The sequence below is a fragment of the Natrix helvetica genome (genome assembly GCF_964273705.1).
Source record: "Natrix helvetica genome assembly, chromosome: 5".
NCBI classification, from domain to species: domain Eukaryota; kingdom Metazoa; phylum Chordata; class Lepidosauria; order Squamata; family Natricidae; genus Natrix; species Natrix helvetica.
In genome coordinates this window covers 4,870,671-4,893,596 of record NC_138551.1, presented here as the reverse complement: position 1 = coordinate 4,893,596, position 22,926 = coordinate 4,870,671, and the positions used below count along the sequence as shown (strand labels likewise).

Here is a 22,926-nt window from a genome sequence, read left to right as displayed (position 1 = left end):
TGAGACGCAAGACGGTGTATAAATTGATTGAACAAATAAATCAGGACACTTCCCTAGAAACCCAGTGGGGACATCAGTGACGTTAAATAGTATGGAATCCAGGACAGACGCAGAGAAAACTGCGTGAGGTGTGCTTGTTGTCTTGAGATTTTTATATATATACGCATATATTTAATGCAAAGAAGGACTAGGGGTGATACATATATATCACCCCTAGTCCTTCTTTGCATTAAACTTGACATGCCCAATTCCAGGTTGTTTTATCCTGCCTTGTGTTTATATATATGTATGTATATCTATTGCATTTTTGCTGATAAATAGATGAAGGGAGACTAGTATAGATCTATTTCAAGCTATTTAGCTCTCATCAGCTAGCCATACCCTTACTGGGATTTGAACCTGGGCTGTTTTTACATATTAGGTAGTTGTATTAGCCTCTAAACCACAAGCTCTCCTCCCTTATCACTTGAGCCAAGAAAATGATTAAGTGTTATGTCAAAGCACTCCGTATGCGGCTTAGAGGCTAATGCATCTACCTAATATGTAAAAACAGCCCAGGTTCGAATCCCAGTAAGGGTATGGCTAGCTGAAGAAAGCTAAATAGCTTGAAATAGATATATACAATACAATACAATACAATACAATACAATACAATACAATACAATACAATACAATAGCAGAGTTGGAAGGGACCTTGGAGGTATTCTAGTCCAACCCCCTGCCTAGGCAGGAAACCCTATACTGTTCCAGACAAATGGCTATCCAACATCTTATTAAAGACTTCCAGTGTTGGGGCATTCACAACTTCTGGAGGCAACTTCTGTTCCACAGATTAATTGTTCTATCTGTCAGGAAATTTCTCCTCAGTTCTAAGTTGCTTCTCTCCTTGATTAGTTTCCACCCATTGCTTCTTGTTCTACCCTCAGGGGCCTTGGAGAATAATTTGACTCCCTCTTCTTTGTGGCAACCCCTGAGATATTGGAAGACTGCTATCATGTCTCCCCTAGTCCTTTTTGTTAAACTAGACATACCCAATTCCTGCAACAGTTCTTTGTATGTTTGAGCCTCCAGTCCCCTAATCCTCTTGGTTGCTCTTCTCTGCACTCTTTCTAGAGTCTTCACATCTTTTTTACATCGTGGTGACCAGAACTGAATGCCGTATTCCAAGTGTGGCCTTAACAAGGCCTTCACACGATCTTTATTCTGTCCCTCTGTTGATGCAGCCTAGAACTGTGTTGGCTTTTTTGGCAGCTGCTGCCCACGGCTGGCTCCTATTTAAATGGTTGTCCACTAGGACTCCAAGATCCCTCTCACAGTTACTACTATTGAGCAAGGTATCACCTATACTGTACCTGTGCATTCCATTTTTGTTGCCTAAAAGTAGAACCTTACTCTTTTCACCATTGAATTTCATTTTATTAGGTAGTGCCCAATGTTCAAGTTTGTCAAGATCCTTCTGTATCTTAAGCCTATCTTCTGGAGTGTTGGCTATTCCTGCCAGCTTGGTGTCATCTGCAAATTTGATGAGTTCCCCATTTATCATTGATGAAGATGTTGAAGAGTACTGGGCCCAGAACAGAGCCTTGGGGTACTCCACTGCATACTTCCCTCCATGTAGATGCAGTTCCATTGAGGACTACCCGTTGAGTGCGGTTGGTCAGCCAGTTACGAATCCATCTGATGGTGATGCTGTCCAACCCACATTCTTCTACTTTATCTAGTAGTACGTTATGGTCTACCTTATCAAATGCCTTACTGAAGTCCAAGTAAACTATATCGATGGCATTCCTCTTGTCCACTAATGTTGTCACTTTGTCAAAGAATGCAATAAGATTAGTCTAGCATGATCTGTTTTTGACAAACGCATAGCCAAAGCTTTTGGCTATTACTAGTCTCCCTTCATTTATTTATCAGCACAAATGCAACACAAAAATATTTTTCTGCCTGGAAGGCTCCTAGGGTGAAGCTGAAAGGTAAAAGGGAAGCAGTATGCTCCCTCCCATATTTGGGCATACCAGGTGCTTTGACATAACACTTTATATGTATATGAACATGTCTATGTCTTATGTCTGTCTATCCAACTCCTGGGCCTTGAGTTTGACACTCCTAGAAAGAGTGCAAAGAAGAGGAACCAAGATGATGAGGGGACTGGAGGCTAAAACCTACGATGAACGGTTGCAGGAACCTGGCCTGGCTAGTCTAGTGAAGAGAAGGACCAGGGGAGACAGGATAGCATCTTCCAATATTTGAGGGGCTGCCCCAGAGAGAAGGGGGATCAAGCTATTTTCCAAAGTATCTGAAGGCCAGACAAGGAATAAGGGATGGAAACTAATTAAGGAGAGAAGCAACCTAGAATGAAGGAGAAATTTCCTGACAGTTAGAACATTTAATTAGGGGAACAACTTGCCTCCAGAAGTTGTGAATTCTCCAACACTGGAAGTTTTTAAGAAGATGTTGGATAGCCATTTGTCTGACGTGGTGAAGGGTTTCCTGCCTAAGCAGGGGGTTGGACTAGAAGACCTCCAAGGTCCCTTCCAACTCTGTCATTCTATATCAGGGGTGTCCAAACTTGGCAACTTTAAGACTTGTGGACTTCAACTCCCAGAATTCTGGGAGTTGAAGTCCTCAAGTCTTAAAGTTGCCAAGTTTGGATACCCCTGTTCTATATTCTATAACCCCTACTATTAAAACAGAAAAAAAGAGTTCCCCGTATAATAATCCCATCAGAAGGGGTTAGTTGTCTTGGATTCATTGTTCAAGTAGTCATCAATTTACAATCATTCGTTTCGTCACTATTCAAAGTTACAATGGCGTGAAAAAAGTTGTTTATAACTCTTTTTCACCCTTGTGACTGTTGCAGCATTCCCCACGGTCGCATGATCAAAATTTACACACCTGGCAACTGGTTCATATTTATGACGGCTGTGGTGTCCCCCAGAGTGGGGAAAGTTGAGTTCACTGAACAACCTTGTTACCAATTTAACAACTGCAGTGATTCACTTAACAACTGTGGCAAGAAAGATTGTTAAAATGGAGCAAAACTCACTTAACAACTCTTATTTAGCAGTGAAAATGTTGGGCTCAGATGTGGTCATAAGTTGAGGAGTACCTGTATTGCAAAAAGAGAGGAAAGATTACTTTAAAATAGCTTACTTTAAAAACAGGAGCCTTGTCTTTAATTCATCATGTTGGAGGGATAAGAGAAGGTTTTTTTTTTTCCTGTCCCAAAAAAAACCTGGAATTTGCGACCTCATCTCATATTCAGAATCTTATTCCTATTGGGGAGAAAGTTCTTTAGCAGTAGTCCTTGGCTTACGACCACAATGGAGACCCACATTGTCTTTCGCTGGGTGAGACATTTGAGAAGTGAACTTTGTCCCATTTCGCTACCTTTCTTGCCGCCGTTCTTAAGAGAATCGCTGCAGTTGTTCAGTTAGTGACATGGTCGCAAAATGAGATCACGCCACTCTGGGATACCGCAATATGAGTCCATTGCCCAGCGTCTGAATTTTGATCTTGTGACGAAGAGAATGCTGCAACAGTCGTAGGTGTGAAAAACAATCAAAAGTCTCTTTTTTCAATGCCTTTGTAACTTCGAATCAGTGGCGGGTTACAGGCGGTACGCCCCAGTATGGGCGTACCGGAGCCTGCCCGGAGCACCGGATACCGGTACGGTGCTACGGTGCCCACCCACCCGCCCGAACTCCTTACCTGTTTTTTAAGGCTTCCGCATTTCCGCGCACCTGCATGGCGCATACAGCTCCTGCGCGATGCTCCACTGAGCAGCTGGAACGTTGCAGAGGTTTGTGGAAGTGGTAAGACGCATGTGCGCGCTGCACGCTTCCATGTGGACGCCACTGGGATCCGGAATCCACCACTGCTTCGAATGGTCATTAACCTGTTGTTAAGTCAAGCAGTGACTGGTGGAAAATTGACCCAAGAGATGGTTTGAGTTAACCATCAGCAGTTTTGAGGATTCGAGAGGGGAGCTAGTCCCAGGGGTGGGATTCAAAAATGTTAGCAATTGGTTTTCTGCCCAGTTGCTGGGTGAGTGTGGCCATGGTGGGCATGGCCTACTCAGCCTCTTGAACCACGCTGGGGGGGAGGGGTTGTTTTCATCTTCCCCAGGTTCTGTAGGCTTTCCTTGAGCCTCCGGGAGGACGAAAACGGCTTCTCCTGGACTCGGGAGGCCTCCGGAGACTGGAAACAGGCCCATTTCCGGAATTCTGGAACTCCCGGAAGGCCCGTTTTTCCTCCTCCCAAGGCTCCAGAGGCTTTTCTCAAGCCTCCGGGAGGAAGAAAACAGCCTCCCCTGGGCACAGGAGGCCCTCCGGAGACTGGAAACAGGCCCATTTCCGGAATTCTGGAACTTCCGGAAGGCTCGTTTTTCACCCTCCCAAGGCTCCGGAGGCTTTTCTCGAGCCTCCGGGAGGAGGAAAACAGCCTCCCCTGGGCTCGGGAGGCCCTCCGGAGAGGGAAACAAGCCTGTTTCCGAACTTCCAGAACTTCTGGTAGGCCCATTTTCCGTGCAGACCCTGCACTCCTGGGAGGGGTTGGAGGGGCCAGCCAGTCCTTCCAACTACTGGTTTGGTGAACCAGATGTAAAATTAGCATCCGGTCCGGTCGAACTGGCTGAATCCCACCCATGGCTAGTCCACTTCCATAGATATTGAGACGTTATCCTGCAGCTTTGGCCGCCATTTTGACTTTTTTGCCCCCTGATGATGTTCTTGAGAGAGCGGCTCTATCGGTAGTAAATATAAGCGAGGCTGGGGTTTCTGCTGGCTACATTGAAAAATTGTCGCGAAGGGCTTATGAGAATATGATTAAAATTCCATCCAGAAATGTTTAAAAAGTCCGAAAATACTTTCCCGGGATACTGTATTCATGGCCTTATCTTCCAAATAACATTTTGATCTACCCAGCATAGGTTTATAGCGTCTCGCTTCCTCCAGAGACCAATTTTTTGAGAGAGCCACTTCATTTGGAAATGCGGGGATAAAAATGCATTAGAAAGGCAACAGGGAAGATCTGCCTTTGATCAAAACGTATGCCAAGAGGAGAGAAGTCGCGTTAGAAAAAGTTGGAAAAGTTTTTTGATCTGTGTGTGGGTGTGTGTGGAGGGGGGGTATTGTTGGCTATGGGGTAGGACTCTGCTTTGGCCTATATAAGAAGTGCTAAGCATCTGCTAAGCATCGCTCTGCTCTCATAGAAGGGTCTTTGTAAATCAGTGTTGGCCCTTTCAAGAGTTTAAGAGTCAACTCCCAGAATTCCCCAGCCAGCATGCATGGAGTTCTAAGTACTCCCAGAATTCCCCAGCCAGAGTACATGAACTTCTAAGTACTCCCAGAATTCCCCAGCCATCATGAGGGAACATCAAATCCCAGAATTCCCTGGTCAATATATGAGGACTTCAACTCCCAGAATTCCCCAGCCAACATGCACAGATTTAAACTCCCAGAATTCCCCAGCCAGCATGCACAGATTTAAACTCCCAGAATTCCCCAGCCAGCATGCACAGATTTAAACTCCCAGAATTCCCCAGCCAGCATGCATGGACTTCAATTCCCAGAATTCCCCAGCCAACATGCACAAATTTAAACTCCCAGAATTCCCCAGCCAGCATGCGTGGACTTCAGCTCTTCAGCTCCCAGAATTCCTGACTTATGACAACTTCAACTCTCAGAATTCCCCAGCCATCATGAGGGAACATCAAATCCCAGAATTCCCTGGTCAATATATGAGGACTTCAACTCCCAGAATTCCCCATCCATTATGCATAGACTTCAACTCCCAGAATTCCCCATCCATCATGCATGGACCAACTCCCAGAATTCCCCATCCATCATGCATGGACCAACTCCCAGAATTCCCCAGCCAGCATGCGGAGTGGATTAAATTTAAACCTTGTCTTTTAGATTCCTTTTTGATAATGTTACCTGAAGCCTTATGAAAAGAGACTTAATCTCACGGCTTGGAGAACGTTGTAGGGGGAAAAAATGCCATTGAATTCCTTTTCATTGTGGCCTTGCATTAAATTCCCATCCTTACAGATACCTTTTTGACAAGATTCTACTTTACAAAACAGCTGAAAAATGCTTCCCTCAAAGAAAGGTATTAAGTAAGGAAGACAATGAAAATTCTATGGTGAAAAAAGTAAGGTTCTACAATTAGGCAAGAAAAACAAAATGTACAGGTACAGTATAGGCCCGGGAAGGCGAAGCTGTGGCACACAGGTATTTCCTTGTATAACAGGGGTGTCCAAACTTGGGAACTTTTAAGACTTGTGGACTTCAACTCCCAGAATTCCCCAGGCTGGGGAATTCTGGGAGTTGAAGTCCACAAGTCTTAAAAGTTCCCAAGTTTGGACACCCTTGCTGTACAGCTTTGCGCTTGGAAGCTATCGATCTGGCAACTATCCAAGGACTGATAAGATCTGTGGTTGCAATTCACACTTTTAAAGGCTGTTTGCCGGGACTTTTGCTGGATGTGAATGCGAGGAATTCACATTAGCCAAATAAAAAGAGTTTGGGTTTTTTCAGGGAAAAGAAGTCTGCTTCGTGATTTGGTGAAGCCCAGCTCAGACCAAGCTCCCTTAACCAATGTCTCACCTAACAACAGAGGTTTGGGGCTCAATTGTGGTCATACATGAATAACTACCTTCTGGACAAACAGTTGTCCAATCTCTTCTTTTAAAAAAAACACTCAAAAAATCAAATTAAAACCATCCAGGTCTGAGCCTCAGGTAGTGGCAGAAGCATCTGGGCAGTTGCTCTGATGCCACGTGCCAATTTATCTGAGCAATACAATACAATGGCAGAGTTGGAAGGGACCTTGGAGGTCTTCTAGTCCAACCCCCTGCCTAGGCAGGAAACCCTATACCATTTCAGACAAATAGCTATCCAACATCTTCTTAAAGACTTCCAGTGTTGGGACATTCACAACTTCTGGAGGCAACTTCGGTTCCCCTGATTAATTGTTCTCACTGACAGGAAATTTCTCCTATGTTGCTTCTCTCCTTGATTAGTTTCCACCCATTGCTTCTTGTTCCGCCCTCAGGTGCCTTGGAGAATAATTTGACTCCCTCTTCTTTGTGGCAACCCCTGAGATATTGGAAGACTGCTATCGTGTCTCCCCTAGTCCTTCTTTCTATTAAAGTAGACATACCCAGTTCCTGCAACCGTTCTTCATATGTTTTAGTCTCCAGTCCCCTAATCCTCTTTGTTGCTCTTCTCTGCACTCTTTCTAGAGTCTCCACATCTTTTCTACATCGTGGTGACCAAAACTGAATGCAGTATTCCAAGTGTGGCCTTTCCAAGGCCTTATAAAGTGGTATTAACACTTCAAGTGATCTTGATTCTATCCCTCTGTTGATGCAGCCTAGAACTGTGTTGGCTTTTTTGGCAGCTGCTGCCCACGGCTGGCTCCTAATTAAATGGTTGTCCACTAGGACTCCAAGATCCCTTTCACAGTTACTACTATTGAGGAAGGTACCACCTATACTGTACCTGTGCATTATGTTTTTCTTGCCTAAATGTAGAATCTGACTCTTTTCACCCTTGAATTTCATTTTGTTAGAGAGCAAGATGAGCTGACTCCGTTCCCAAAACGAAGGAGAACTCCCACCATCTAATCTGCGGGTGCTGTTATCTTTGCAAATTGGATAAATCGGCGTAATGCAAAGAATAAAAAAAATTGCCCCATTAGCCAGCCGAGAACATTGCGGAGCAGTTCAAAATAAGGGGGGAGGGGAAACCATTAAAGGGGGGAGGGCTGCTTGGCGGAAGCGACACCCCCTCTTCCCACTGCTGTTGTGTGTGATGTGAGAGCTGCCACTTGTCAACAGAAGCAGGCAGGGAGAGGTCACACTTGCGTTACGAGTCTGGGAAGATGCACAAAGAGGTATAGGAAGTCTTTGAGTTACGACCGCGATTGAGGCCCCCCAATTTCTGTTGCTTAGTGAGACGTTTCTTAGGTCAGTGTTGCCCCATTTTACGACTTTTCTTGCCACCGCTGTTAAACAAATCGCTGCCGTTGTTAAGTGAGTAACGTGGTTGAGGAGTGAATCTGTCTTCCCCACTGAGTTTGCTTGTCAGAAGGTCTCCAAAGGGGATGATGTGACCCCAGAATACTGCAACGGTCATAAATACGAGTCAGACCCGAATTTTGATCCCAGTGACCGTGGGGATGCTGAAAACGGTCGTCAGTGTGAAAAATGACTTCTTTCAGTGTGTTGAACGGTCCCTGAACTCACTGTTGCAAGCCGAGGAGTGCTTATACTCAAAAAGAAGAAACGTGCGTTACGCCCAGTGCTAAGCTAACCCTTTTCTCCTCGGGAAAACAATCAACATGAAAGGAGAAGCGTGGATCGAAGGCTCATCTCTCCTCTGCCTTCCCCAAAGGAAATGATCAATGGGAGCTAAGCAGGCTGCCCACCATGACCCGCACCCCAGATGGGATCCATTAACATCCCCCGCCCCCGTCAGACTAGGTTTACCAACCACCTGGAACAATGCCGCCGATGTTGGCTTATTGGGTGTTCTTTCTCCTCGGCGCTCCTTGGGTCCCCATCTGTGGCAGAGATCACCTTCAGCTTCGCCTGCCCACTCGGCACTGTCACCCGGTGCCTTTCAGAAGTGGCTCCTTTGCTTTGACGAGCCGCTAAATGAATTATAAATCAAAGGCGAGCATCAGGGGAGCCCGGAGCGGCCTCAACGGCTCCATTACGGTAACCAGGCACTATCTCGGCTTGGCGCACGCTATTAACTCGCTATCGGCTAGAGGTCCCCAATTGCTTAAATAGCTTGAATTATCTCAGCCTCTTGTCCCTTCGGCAATTACCGGCACATAGGACCATGGTTTGAAAAGAGACGGCTTGTTTTGAGTGGGCAAACTATGGGGCGGGGAGGGGCAGCTAACTGTAAGGTACCCAGATGCCAGTGCAAATAGGAGGAATTTAACTTAGGGACAGGATGTAGGTAAAGGTAAAGGTTCCCCTCGCACATACGTTCTAGTCGTTCCCGACTCTAGGGGGCGTTGCTCATCTCCGTTTCAAAGCCGAAGAGCCAGCGCTGGCCGAAGACGTCTCCGTGGTCATGTGGCCGGCATGACTCAAGGCCGAAGGCGCACAGAACGCCGATCCCTTCGCACCAAAGGGGGTTCCTATTTTTCTACTTGCATTTTTTGCCTGCTTTCGAACTGCTAGGTTGGCAGAAGCTGGGACAAGCAACGGGAGCTCACTCCGTTACGCAGCGCTAGGGATTCGAACTGCCGAACTGCCAACATTTCTGATCGACAAGCTTAGTGTCTGAGCCACCGTGTCCCCTTGTAGGTTACCCTCTAACAAAGCCCCTGTACAGGTGTTTCTAGACTCATAGCAGGTTGTTTAGTGACCGTTTGAAGCTCCAATGGCCCTGAAAAGAGGGACTTGCGACCATTTTTCACACTTACGACCGTTGCAGCATCCCTGTGGTCACCTGATTTACATTTGTATGCATGGCAACCGGTTCACATTTATGACGGTTGCAGTGTCCTGGGGTCACGTGATTCCTTTTTGGGGACGTCTGACAAGCAAGTTCACTTAACAACCATGTTACTAATTTAACAAGTGCAATGATTCACTTAAGAAATATGTCAAGGAAAGTCATAAAATAAGGCAAAACTCACGTAACAAATTCTTCACTTAGCGACATAGGTTAAGTGCATTGTGGTCATAAGTCAAGGACTACCTGTATAGTACTGTTTCTCAACTTTGGCAGATTTAAGACTTCTTCAGCCAGCATGCTGTGCGAGGGAATTCTGGGAATTGAAGTCCACACATCCTAAGCCTGTCAAGTTGAGAAATGCCACTCTAACATTAGCAGCTTCGGGACTGGTTGGACTGCGGATGGGAGACCACCAGGAGTTCCCGAGCATGAGTTAACCAAGGCTGCTAAAAAAAAAAAAACACCTCAGAAGAAACAGCATTCTGAGACTTATACCATACAATACCAGAGTTGGAAGGGACCTCAGAGGTCTTCTAGTCTAACCCCCTGCCTAGGCAGGAAACCCTATACCGTTTCAGACAAATGGCTATCCAACATCATCTTAAAGACTTCCAGTGTTGGGGCATTCACAACTTCTGGAGGCAATTTCTGTTCCACTGATTCATTCTTCTCACTGTCAGGAAATTCCTCCTCAGTTCTAAGTTGCTTCTCTCCTTGATTAGTTTCCACCCATTGCTTCTTGTTCTGCCCTCAGGTGCCTTGGAGAATAGTTTGACTCCCTCTTCTTTGTGGCAACCCCTGAGATATTGGAACTCTACTATCATGTCTCCCCTAGTCCTTCTTTTCATTCAACTAGACATTCCCAGTTCCTGCAACTGTTCCTCATAAGTTTGAAGTTGAAGTCCACACATCTTAAACTTACCATGGTTGAGAAACACCACTCTAACTTTAGCAACTTGGTTGTGGACCGCCAGTGGCCAATGGAGCTGGCAGCAGATTCGGACAGTGAGGAGGTTGGGGAGGAAGATGGGCCAGTCTTGGAGTCTGGGGAAGGCTCTGACGAGGGCTCTGTGTCGGAGGCAGAGAGGGGCCAGAGCAGTGGTGGGTTGCAGGTGGTACACCCCGCTATGGGTGTACTGGTGCGCCCCGGAGGGACCACCTGCCTGCCTGCCGTCTTTACCTGTATTTGAGCTCTTCAGGGCTTCCGCATCCAGAGTGTACGGCGCCTGTGTGATGCTCTGCCGAGCAACTGGAGTGTCGCGGAGGCCTCGTGGAGCATCGCAGGAAGTAAGGATGCTTGCACGCGCTGCTCAAGTTCATGTGGTAGCTGCCTGGCACCGTGCCAGTTGCAACAGGATCCGGAACCCACCACTGGGCCAGAGCCGTATGCCAGTTACCAGCTACCTTCGGAGTCAGACATCAGTGAGGCAGAAGAACAGCTGGAGCCTGTTCCCAGTGTGCACATGCGCAGAGCTGCCAGACAAAGGAAACAGCTAAAGAACAGGGGGCGACTTGGGAGTAAAGCCACAGGTGGAGGATGAATGGCCCCTCCCAGAGGGAATAAAAGAGGAGCAACAGGGGAGTGGAGTTTGCAGGAGACCATTAGTTCACTTCATTGGTTCCTGACTCTCCGAGGCTCCTTGCTAAATTCTGCAGATATCGGCCTGGCAGCTCTCCAAGCCAGAGAAGGTCTGTGACTGTAAATCCTCCCTGGAAAGACTTTGCTGGATGGGAAGGATCAGAATTCACAGACAATTAATAAAAGGGTTTTTTGTCGGGACCAGGAGATTGCTTCATGCTCTCGGGAAGCCTCGGTCAGAACACTGTTTGGGGTGTGGATGGGCGACCACCAGGAGTTCCTAGGCATCAATTAACCAGGGCTGCTGGAAAAAACACCCCATTAAAAAAACAGCATGGATTGCTGGGGAATTCTGGGAGTTGACGTCCACATATCCTAAACTTGCAAAAGATTGCAAAACAGGGATCTGCAATCTGTGGGGCTGGCCCTCTTCCCCAGCTCCTTCCCCGCTCTTCTGCCCAGTGGAGTGGGGGGGGGACGATGCTTTGATCAACATTGCGCCTGGCTTCCCACTGAACAATGCCCGGGCGCATCACACAGATAGTTAGAAATGCTCCTTAAGAGCTTCACGGGGTTGTTTTCATTGTATAACAAATATTGATTATCGTCTTTCCTTTCGGGATTCCACAATGCTTGTTGGTCCTTATTTATATGTGAAAGCTCCGTCTCGCATTTCCTTTGGGAGTTCCCAAAGTGCCCTCCTCCGATCTCTCTCTCTCTCTCTTCCGTGCCTGGATGCCAACCCCTTCCCCTCCACACCTCCCACCTTAGATTCAGATCAGGTCACGGACGGAGCCGGAATGCGATGGGAGAATTTGTCATTCTCCGTAAACCCGAAGCTTTAATATGATTTCTTCGATGAGACGGAGCAGGTTCTACAAACACAGCCATTGTGGTTTGTTAATCAAGGTCAGGGATGGTGAACCTTTTTGGCAACGAGTCCCCAAACAAGAATGCATGTGTGCGCGCCGGGAACCCAAAGGCCAGCTGGCTGGCACGCTCATGCCTGGTTTTTGGCTAGTTTTTTGGATTGTTTTTTGGGCCACTTTCAGGCTGTTTTCCTGTTTTTTGCGTTTTCAGGCCTTTTTTCAAGCTGTTTGCAACCCGTTTTTGGGCCTGAAAAATGTCCTCTGAAAGGCCCCAAAACTGCCAGAAAAACAGGCTGTTTTCAAGCTCTTTTCCTGTTTTGGGGGCATTTTTCAGGCTGTTTTCAGGCCATTTTGGGGCCTGAAAACCCCCCTGGAAAATGCCTCCCGAAAGTCCCCAAAACGGCCAGAAAAACGGGCCGTTTTTCAGGCTGTTTTCCGGCGCCCGGGAATACCAGTTGGCCGGTGCACCGGAAAGCAGAAGAGCAACTGGCGACGGTGCGTGTGTCCACAGACAGGACTCTGCATGCCACCTCTGACACGCGTGCCACAGGTTCGCCATCACGGATCTAGGTCGAGGGTCTCTGGTTGTCTGAAGCGGTTTTCTTTCATTGTTTATTAGCTGTATGAAAGCTAGTTGGGTGTAGTAGTTAAAGCAGCTGGCTAGAAAGCAGGAGATCCCGAGTTTAAATTCTACCTTAGGCAGGAGTTCTGCAGGGTGACTTTGGGTCAGTCCCCCCCCCCCCCTCTCCCTCAGCCCTAGGAAGGAGGAGAAGCAATGCCAACATCTTGTCAAGGGGACGCACGTTTTATGAATTTTACAATCTGCCTTTCCTTTAGAGTAGGGGTCTCCAAACTAGGCAACTTTTAAGACTTGTGGACTCCAACTCGCACAATTCGTCTGCCAGAAAGCTCCCAGAGGAATCCTGGGAGATGAAGTCCACAAGTAATACAATACAATACAATAGTAGAGTTGGAAGGGACCTTGGAGGTCTTCTAGTCCAACCCCCTGCCTAGGCAGAAAACCCTATATCATTTCAGGCAAATGGCTATCCAGCATCTTCTTAAAGACTTCCAGTGTTGGGGCATTCACAACTTCTGGAGGCAATTTCTGTTCCACTGATTAATTGTTCTCACTGTCAGGAAATTCCTCCTCAGTTCTAGGTTGCTTCTCTCCTTGATTAGTTTCCACCCATTGCTTCTTGTTCTACCCTCAGGTGCCTTGGAGAATAGCTTGACTCCCTCTTCTTTGTGGCAACCCCTGAGATATTGGAAGACTGCTATCCTGTCTCCCCTGGTCCTTCTTTCTCTTAAGTTAAACATACCCAGTTCCTGCAACCGTTCTTCATATGTGATCCATGCTACCAGAGGAATTCTGGGAATTGAAGTCCACAAGTCTTAAAAGTTGCCAAGTTTGGAGACCCCTTGCTCCAGAACATGGGTGTCAAACTTGCAGCATCACGTTTCCATCATGTGACATTTCGTGATGTTTTTCTCCTTTTGTGGAGCTGAGACGGGCGTGGCCTGTGTGTGATGCCTCTGGCCCCTTGGGCCGCCAGTTTGACATCCCTGCTCTAAAACATCAGTGAGGCATTTCCCCCAAAACAGCCATCTTTTGAGGTAGTCTTTGGTTGAGACAAAGATTGGCCCACAGTCACCCATTTGCAGAGCTGAATTGGGATTTAAACCCGATTAGCAGAGTTGGAAGGGACCTCACAGGTCATCTAGTCCAACCCCCTGCTCAACCTCTCCACTTCTGGTCCAGTTACTCTAACCACTACGCCACACTGGAGGGTTTTTTTGTAGTTAAGTATGCTTTTGATGAATTTATGGGCTAAATTGTAATATTCTGTGTCTGGATTTGGTTTAGCATACTTCAAGAACTCAGGCACGGTGCTTTGTAAACCATGATTTAAGTAAACCGCAGGTCTGACTAATTGTAGCTTGTTGAGAAAAGAAAACCATGGCATAGTTTGTGATGCATTTAGCACTTACAGATATAATAGATCAACAGCTCCTAAATACTAAAAAACAGACGAGAAGGTAGTCATCTCTTTATTTTCTAAAAAAATGGAAACAAAACACCATTACCATAATGACGAAGCTTTCTGTTCAAAATATATATCTACATCTAAATGCATTTTAAGCTAGCTAGAGTGGGTTCAAAAACAGTAATTAAAATAGGAGTTGTCATTTAGATCCTTGGTTGTTTTTATTGTTGTTGGTTTTTAAAAAAAAGCAACATAACATCAGAAAATCTGGATCGATGCTCAACCAAGTAAAATCTGAGACTTTTTTCTTTCTTTTTTTAAAAAATTCAAATAGCATTTTTTAAATAGTCCTGGTTTTGTTTTTATGGTTATTGGGTTTTTTTTTTTGCATTTAAAGGCAAACCTTCTTTGGCACAACACTTTTGGATATGGGCATAAAACTGTTTTCTGATATGGGTTGGGAATGGCTTTTGATTTTTAGTTTTCTGTCTCACTCTGTGCCCTTTTTTTTAAACCCTTGAGGATTCTCCGTTTTAAAGAAGAAGCTGCTCAGAAGGAAAGTATGTGGTAGGGCAGGGGTGTCCAAACTTGGTAACTTTAAGACTTGTGGACTTCAACTCCCAGAATTCCCCAGCCAGCCATGCTGGCTGGGGAATTCTGAGAGTTGAAGTCCACAAGTCTTAAAGTTACCAAGTTTGGACACCCCTGTGGTAGGGGAAAGAGGAGGCTAGTGAAATACAGGTAGTCCTCGATCATTTAGTGACCGTTTAAAGTTGTAACAGCACTGAAAAACGTGACTTCTGAAAGTCAGAACAATGAATTAAGTGGAATAGTTTGCCTCCTGCAGTTGTATGCCTCCAGAAGTTGTGAATGTTCCAACACTGGAAGTTTTTAAAAAGATGTTAGATAGCCATTTGTCTGAAGTGGTATTCCTGCCTAAGCAGGTGGTTCGACTAGAAGACCTCTAAGGTCCCTTCCAACTCTGTTATTCTATTCTTCATTCTAATATTTCTCCTATTCTATTCTATTCTATTCTATTCTATTCTATTCTATTCTATTCTATGGGTCTCATAACTGGAGGGGACGAATCAGTATACAGGGATGAAGTGCAGAAGGTATCCGCATGGTGCTCAAGAAACAACTTACATCTAAACAGAGGGTTAGAATCAAGATCACGTGAAGGGTTGATTCCACTTTATAAGGCCTTGGGAAGGCCACACTTGGAATCCTGCATCCAGTTTTGGTCGCCACAATGTAGAAAAGATGTGGAGACTCTAGAAAGAGTGCAGAGAAGAGCAACAAAGATTATTAGGGGACTGGAGGCTAAAACATATGAAGAACGGTTGCAGGAACTGGGGATGTCTAGTTTAATAGAAAGAAGGACTAGGGGAGACATGATAGCAGTGTTCCAATATCTCAGGGGTTGTGACAAAGAAGAGGGAGTCAAACTATTCTCCAAGGCACCTGAGGGCAGGACAAGAAGCAATGGGTGGAAACTAATCAAGGAGAGAAGCAACTTAGAACTGAGGGGAAACTTCCTGACAGTGAGAACAATGAATCAGTGGAACCGAAGTTGCCTCCAGAAGTTGTGAATGCCCCAACACTGGAAGTCTTTAAGAAGATGTTGGATAGCCATTTGTCTGAAACGGTATAAGGTTTCCTGCCTAGGCAGGGGGTTGGACTAGAAGACCTCCAAGGTCCCTTCCAACTCTGCTATTGTATTGTATTAAATACTAGTAAGACAAAGGAGATGGTGATGGATTTCCGTAAGCACAGAGAGGAACCTGCCCCACTGTATATCGAGGGGGGCTGCGTGGAGAGGGTTTCCTCTTTTAAATTCTTTGGAGTGTTTATTAGTCAAGATCTCAGCTGGAAAAATAGCACGTCTCTGGTTATTGGAAAGGTCCAACAGAGACTTCATTTCCTTAGAGTCCTGCAAAAAAAATCAGGTAGAATAACGGCTGATGACCTCTTTCTATCGGTCCACCATAGAAAGTGTCTTCACATATTGCATTACAGTATGGTAGGCTGGTTTAACAGCTGCAGATAGGAAGGCCCTACAGAGAGTGATCAATTCAGCATAAGAAACCATTGGTTGCCCTCTGACACCGCTGGATGACCTCGCCAGGTCTCGCTGCTTTAGCAGAGTAAGGAAGATACTCAGAGAGGAGTCACACCCTGGTCAGTATCTCTGCACTTCAACCATCGGGCAGAAGATATCAAAGTATAGCCAGCCAAACAAATAGGTTTAAAGTTTCTATCCTTGGGCTGTCAGACTTTTAAATACAACCACAATCACTCCACGCACACGCTAGTTTTTTTTTCTTTTTCTTTCTTTTTTCATTTCTGCTATAATTTTGCACCAGTGAGGTTGAAACCAATTTTGTTGTATTTATTTTGTACAATGACAATAAAGATTATACTTATTCTATTCTATTCTTCATTCTAATATTTCTCCTATTCTGTTCTATTTCTATTCTAACCCTAAACCTAATAGAATACCGGAGTTGGACGGGACCTTGGAGGTCTTCTAGTCCAACCCCCTGCCTAGGCAGGAAACCCTATACCGTTTCAGACAAATGGCTATCCAACATCTTCTTAAAGGCTTCCAGTGTTGGGGCATTCACAACTTCTGGAGGCAAGGAGTTCCACTGGTTAATTGTTCTCACTGTCAGGAAATTTCTCCTCAGTTCTAAGTTGCTTCTCTCCTTGATTAGTTTCCACCCATTGCTTCTTGTTCTACCCTTGGAGAATAACCATTTGACAGAGGTCGTATAGATAGTCCTTGACCTATGGCCACAGCTGAGCTTAAAATTCCTTCTGTTAAGTGAGACATCTGTTAAATGGGGATCACCTGACCCCCGGGATGCTGCAACCGTCATAAATATGAATCAGTTGCCAAGCATCTGAATTTTGATCAAGTGACCATGGAGATGCTGCAATGGTCGTAAGGGGTGGGGGGAAGGATCACAAGTCCCTTTTTCATGGCTGTTGTAACTTCGGTCAATAAACACACTGTCGTAAAGCGAGGACTTGCTGAATTTAAGGATAAGATCCCTGCAGGATCGAGAATTCTTGCTTTGTAGCCGTCTCCAACCCTCGGGAAGATGAGAGTTTTCATTCCCAGAATCCCGCCTGCCGATGGGGGAATTCTGGGTAGGTACCACAAGGAAAGGGGTGGAGCTGACGTCCGATGATTGCCTGCTGCGATTCCTGATTCCCCTCCTCTTGTTTTCCGCAGCTGGTGCTTTTTTCCGGGAAGCTGAACACCATCGCTGCAGTGGTCACCATCTTCTTCCTGCTGGTTTACGCTACGGTGGATTTGGCCTGCCTGGCGCTCGAGTGGGCCTCCGCCCCGAACTTCAGGTATGTTGGAAGGAAGGGGGAAGGAGGAGATCTGCAAAGCAGAGAATCGGTGAAGGACCTGGGAAGAGATTGGACAACCATTGGGGTTTCCTGCTTGAGCAGGGGGTTGGACTTAAAAAAGCACACACACACACACACACACACACACACACATACACACACACACACTTTGGGGCGCCAGGGACCGCTTCCGTGGAGAGAGGTTCTTCCGTGGACGGGAGGGGGGGGTGGTTTTGCATGCTGCCTGCATCCCATGTATGGGGCTTCGTTTGTTTGGCGCATTGGTTTCTGGTATGCCACTGCCTGGTACTGGTCCATGGTCTCTTCTCTTCCCTTCCCTTCTTTTCTCTTCTCTTCTCTTCCCTTCCCTTCTCTTCTCTTCCCTTCTCTTCCCTTCTCTTCTCTTCCCTTCCCTTCCCTTCTTTTCTCTTCTCTTCCCTTCCTTTCTCTTCCCTTCCCTACTCTTCCCTTCTTTTCTCTTCTCTTCCCTTCTCTTCCCTTCTCTTCTCTTGTTTTCCCTTCCCTTCTCTTCTTCCCTTCTGTTCCCTTCCCTACTCTTCTTTTTTTCTCCTCTTCTTCCCTTCTCTTCCCTTCCCTTCTTTTCTCTTCCCTTCCCTTCTCTTCTCTTCCCTTCTCTTCCCTTCCTTCCCTTCCCTACTCTTCCCTTCTCTTCTCTTCTTTTCCCTTCCCTTCTCTTCTTCCCTTCTTTTCCCTTCCCTACTCTTCCCTTCTCTTCTTTTTTCTCCTCTTCTTCCCTTCTCTTCCCTTCTCTTCTCTTCCCTTCTCTTCTCTTCCCTTCTTTCCCTTCCCTACTCTTCTCTTCTATTCCCTACTCTTCTCTTGTTTTCCCTTCTCTTTCCTTTCCTTCCCTTCTCTTCCCTTCTTTTCTTCTCCTTTTCTTCCCTTCTCTTCTCTTTCCTACTCTTCTCTTCTTTTCCCTTCCCTTCTCTTCTTCCCTTCCCTACTCTTCTCTTCTTTTTTCTCTCCTCTTCTTCCCTTCTCTTTCCTTCCCTACTCTTCCCTTCTTTTCTTTTCTTCTCTTCTCTTCCCTACTCTTCTCTTCTTTTCCCTTCCCTTCTCTTCTCTTCTTCCCTTCTCTTCTCTTCCCCACTCTTCCCTTCTCTTCCCACTCTGTCAATTTTGAGGATGTTTTGAAAATGAGCAATCCACGCTTCGTATCTGGGCAAAGAACGGTGAGTGGGATTAGTTAAGAGAAGAAGAGACGTTGGTGTCTTTAAAAAATTGGCAACCTTATCAATCTTGAAAGGTTTATTTGCTGTTCAATGCCACGTCAACCATGAATCTCTGCCCCTTCCGCCCTCCGCGAGGTTTCTCCCTCCTCTCTCCCTCCTTTCCTTAATTGAAAGACAAGGCCTCATTAATATGAACAAAAGGATTAAGTGAAAATGAACTAAAGGAGAGGTTACCTTGAAAAGAAAGACACATCTGTCTCGGAGCTACGAAAAACACACTGGTGGTTTGGCAATGATTGCTCTAAATATCATTGCAGAAAATTTCCCCCCATATTAAGTGGAATTTTTCCTCTGGTCTAATGCACTCCTTCATGGCAGCTAAATTGAGCGATTTTAAATCCAATTGTGTATATAGAGTCTGGTTCCCAGGGTAGTAGACACGGGAGGTGCTGCTTTTGCAAAATCAAAATCCTTTTTGCAAAATCCCACAAAGTTGGGCAAAGGATGGGTTTTTTCCAGGCCCCTCCTCTCCGCCTTGGAAGGACCCTCTCTGATTCCGGGGTGCTTTGATAATTGGGGGGGGGGATTCTGGTGGTAAACACCCAAGAACTCCAGCATTTGGTTTGGGAAAGAGGCTTTTTTGCTCGCAAGGGAAAATACACCTTGGTAACTGCTGATCTAAGACTGTTAAACTAGCCGACTCAGAGAGTCTTAATCAACACTGCAGGCTTTTAACATATTAGAATTTGTTAATTGATTAGATGCTTGTTATCTGTCTGCACCGTCAACCTCCCCTCCCTCTCTTCCTCTTCCACTCTTCCTTTTCCCATCTTCTCCTTCCTTTCCCCCTTTCTTCCTGCTCCCCTTCTCCTTCCTTCCTCTCTTCCTGCCTCATTCCTTCACTCTCTCTTCCTCTTCTTTTTCTCTTACCCTTTCTTCCTGTTTCCCTTCTCTCTCCTTTCTCCCTCCCTTTGTTTTTTCTTTCCTTCCTTCTTCCTTCCTCCCTCTTCTTCCACTTCCTTCCTTTCTCTTACTTTCTATTCCTATTCTCCTTCCTTTCTTCCTTCTTCCTTCCTTCCTCTTATTCTTCCCCTTTCTTCCTGTCTCTTACTCTCTTTTCCTCTTCTCCTTCCTTCCCTCCCTCTCTCCTTCTCTCTTCCTGTCTCTTCTTCTTCCTTTCCTGTTCCCCTTCTCTCCCCTTCCTTCTTCCTTCCCTGCCTTTGTCTTTCTCTCTCTCCCTCCCTCCCTCCCTTTTTCTTCTTCTTCCTCCCTTTCTCTTAGTCTTTCTTCCTCTTCTCCTTCCTTCCTCTTCCTTCCTCTTACCCTTTCTTCCTGTTTCCCTTCTCTCTTCTTCCTTCCTTCTTTCCTGCCTTTCTCTTTCCCTTTCTCCATCCATCCCTCCTCTTTTTCTTCTTCCTTCCTTTCTCTCTTTCTTCCTGTCCCTTCCCTCCCTCCTTCCTTCCTCTTCCACCCTTTCTTTTACTCTTTCTTCCTGCTTTCCTCCCTCCCTCCCTTCCTCTTCCTCCCTTTCTCTTTTCTCTCTTTCCTTCCTTCCCCCTACACCTGTCTACCTATCTGCCCACTGGCCTCTGAAGAAGTCAGTGCAGTTCCCCAAAACCTACGCATCCATTTCTCAGTTCGAAAGGAGCCGCCACGCTCCTCCTGAAGTTTGTCGCGGTCTTCCCTTAAACGGGGCACAATCCCGCCATGAAAGAGACCAGCGGGCACTCCCAAAAGGATCGCTCTCCAAAGAGGCCCGTAGTTCAGTTGTTTGAGACAGCCAGGCTGGGATTTGGGGTGTTAATTGGATCGGGAGCCTCTGATCAACCAGAGCTAATTAAAAGGACTAATTAAACGCAGTGTTTCTCAACCTTCAGCAACTTTTAAGATGTCTGGACTTCAATTCCCAGAATTCCCCAGCCAGCTATGCTGGCTGGGGAATTCTGGGAGTTGAAGTCCACATATCTTAACATAGCTGAGAAACACTGAATTAAAGAGCCTTTAAGGGGTGGCCATTTGGGAAATAATCCAACTTTTCTCCTTTTCTGGCAACTTTTTGCCTGAAAGTCGGTGTCAGGGTCCCAAGTAACCCCCCCTCCCCCCAACGAAAGACGACTCCGAGGCCTGAAATTCCCTCAAAGCTCCATTTTATGAGAGATGTCACATTGGCACATCTGGGAAAACCCGAATCTGAAAGCTCCCAGGTTTTCCCCCACCCAAACGAAAGCCCAAATCCCTTCCCCAGCACCCTCACGTCTGCCCCATGGCCCAATCAATGCACCATCCAAAACTGGAGATGCCTCCCAGTCACGCCCCTCCAGGTGCAGGGCAGGATGTCCTTGACTCTCTGAGAAAGGAATGTAACAGCTTTGCCTCCAGAAGTTGTGAATGCCCCAACACTGGAAGTCTTTAAGAAGATGTTAGATAGCTATTTGTCTGAAACGGTATAGGGTTTCCTGCCTAGGCAGGGGGTTGGACTAGAAGACCTCCAAGGTCCCTTCCAACTCTGCTATTGTATTGTATTGTTATTTTGACTATCTCTCTCTCCCAGACTCCCTATCACCCCCCCCTCCCATTTCACCACAGGATTGAATGTGGGAGGCCGGAAGGCCCAAGGCAAAAGATGCCATCCAGGCCTGAGGCCATTTTTGGTGGCCGGCCTCCCTCTCTCCCCTGGACCCCATCTGCAAAATGCCCCTTCCCAGGAGTTTAACATCTGGTGGCCGTGGGGCCGTGTTGAGGGCCTCCCCCTCCTTCTCCCAGCTTTCCCCCCTGTTAGTAAAAGGGGTGGGTGGGTGGGAAGACCCCCGGTGATCAATTTCTCCTCCAGCTAATCCCATCAAGGCAGCGCATCGCCTGTGTAATAAGCATTTATGATCCTGTTTAAAAAGCTTTCGCCCTTGAGCAAATACCCAGAAAAAAGATCAAGAAGAAGAAGGAAAAAAATCAAGGGGGGGGGGGGAAGAAACAGAAGAGGAAAACACACAAACACAAACACACACACACACACACACACACACACACACACCCTCCGTGGCGTTCAGCTCTTTGCGGTGAATTTATGGGTCTGATCCGTTCTCCGAGGGAGGCAGCATGCCAAAGTTTCTTTTATAATGGAGCGGAGTTTACATTAGTGGTAATTAAACTGAGCCGGAGCAGGAGTCAGACGGGAGGGAACGGGGAGGAAAAACTGTGTGCATGTGTGTGTGTGTTTTGTGCATGTAGGAGTGGCATTCCTGGAACAGCTTTTGCTGGGTGTGCTTGTGCATATTGGTGCATCGCTTGCCGCGGCTTTGCACAGTTCTGGAAGAGCAGGAGGTGAAAAATAGGGAGCTAGCATGCAGAGGTTTTAAAAGGCAGCATTTGTTTGACCTGGGGCAAACACACAAGTCAATCGGGGTGTGTGTGCGCTTTTTTTTTTTTTTGCACATTTTCAGTTCTTTGTACGTTTTTTAAAAAAAAGAGTGAGTGGGAAACCAGAGGTGGCCAGTCCTTTTAGGTTGAATGCCTGCATACAGCAATACAATACATATGCAAAAGGTTCTGCTTTTGTTGTTTCTCCTCCTCTTCCTCCTCCTCCATCTTGAGATCCTTCTCAGCTATGTTCACCCAATTTTAGTTTGATTTCCAAAGACAGCCAACAATGTGTCCTGACTTCAGCCGCTTGGGAGAGTGAGAGGAACAAAAAAAAATTCCCTTTTTTGACTTAAACTAAAACATACGAAGAACATGAAGAACGGTTGCAGGAACTGGGTATGTTTAGCTTAAGAGAAAGAAGGACCAGGGGAGACATGATAGCAGTCTTCCGATATCTCAGGGGTTGCCACAAAGAAGAGGGAGTCAAGCTATTCTCCAAGGCACCTGAGGGCAGAACAAGAAGCAATGGGTGGAAACTAATCAAGGAGAGAAGCAACTTAGAACTGAGGAGAAATTTCCTGACAGTGAGAACAATTAATCAGTGGAACAGCTTGCATCCAGAAGTTGTGAATGCTCCAACACTGGAAGTCTTTAAGAAGATGTTGGATAGCCATTTGTCTGAAACGGTATAGGGTTTCCTGCCTAGGCAAGGGGTTGGACTAGAAGACCTCCAAAGTCCCTTCCAATTCTGCTATTGTATTATTAAATAACAACGGTTGCAGGAATTGGGTATGAATAGTCTAGAGAAGAGAAGGACTAGGGGGGGGACATGGCAGCAGTGTTTTAATATCTAAAGGTAAAGGTTCCCCTTGCACATAACGTGCTAGTCGTTCCCGACTCTAGGGGGCGGTGTTCATCTCCCTTTCAAAGCCAAAGAGCCAGCGCTGTCCGGAAATGTCTCCGCGATCATGTGGCCGGCATGACTCAACGCCAAAGGCGCACGGAACGCTGTTCCCTTCCCACCAAAGGTGGTTCCTGTTTTTCTACTGGCATTTTTTACGTGCTTTCGAACAGCTAGGTTGGCACAAG

General features: G+C 46.3%; 1 protein-coding gene across 1 annotated transcript in view; it reads left to right on the top strand.

The window, feature by feature from the left end:
* The window catches only part of LOC309393623 (solute carrier family 12 member 9-like), a 134,948-nt gene that overhangs the window by 58,957 nt on the left and 53,065 nt on the right, over positions 1-22,926 (top strand). The window contains exon 9 of the mRNA XM_081956038.1: positions 17,163-17,287. Within this exon, the coding sequence (XP_081812164.1) occupies positions 17,163-17,287 (125 nt within the window). The remainder of the gene's footprint in view (positions 1-17,162; positions 17,288-22,926) is intronic.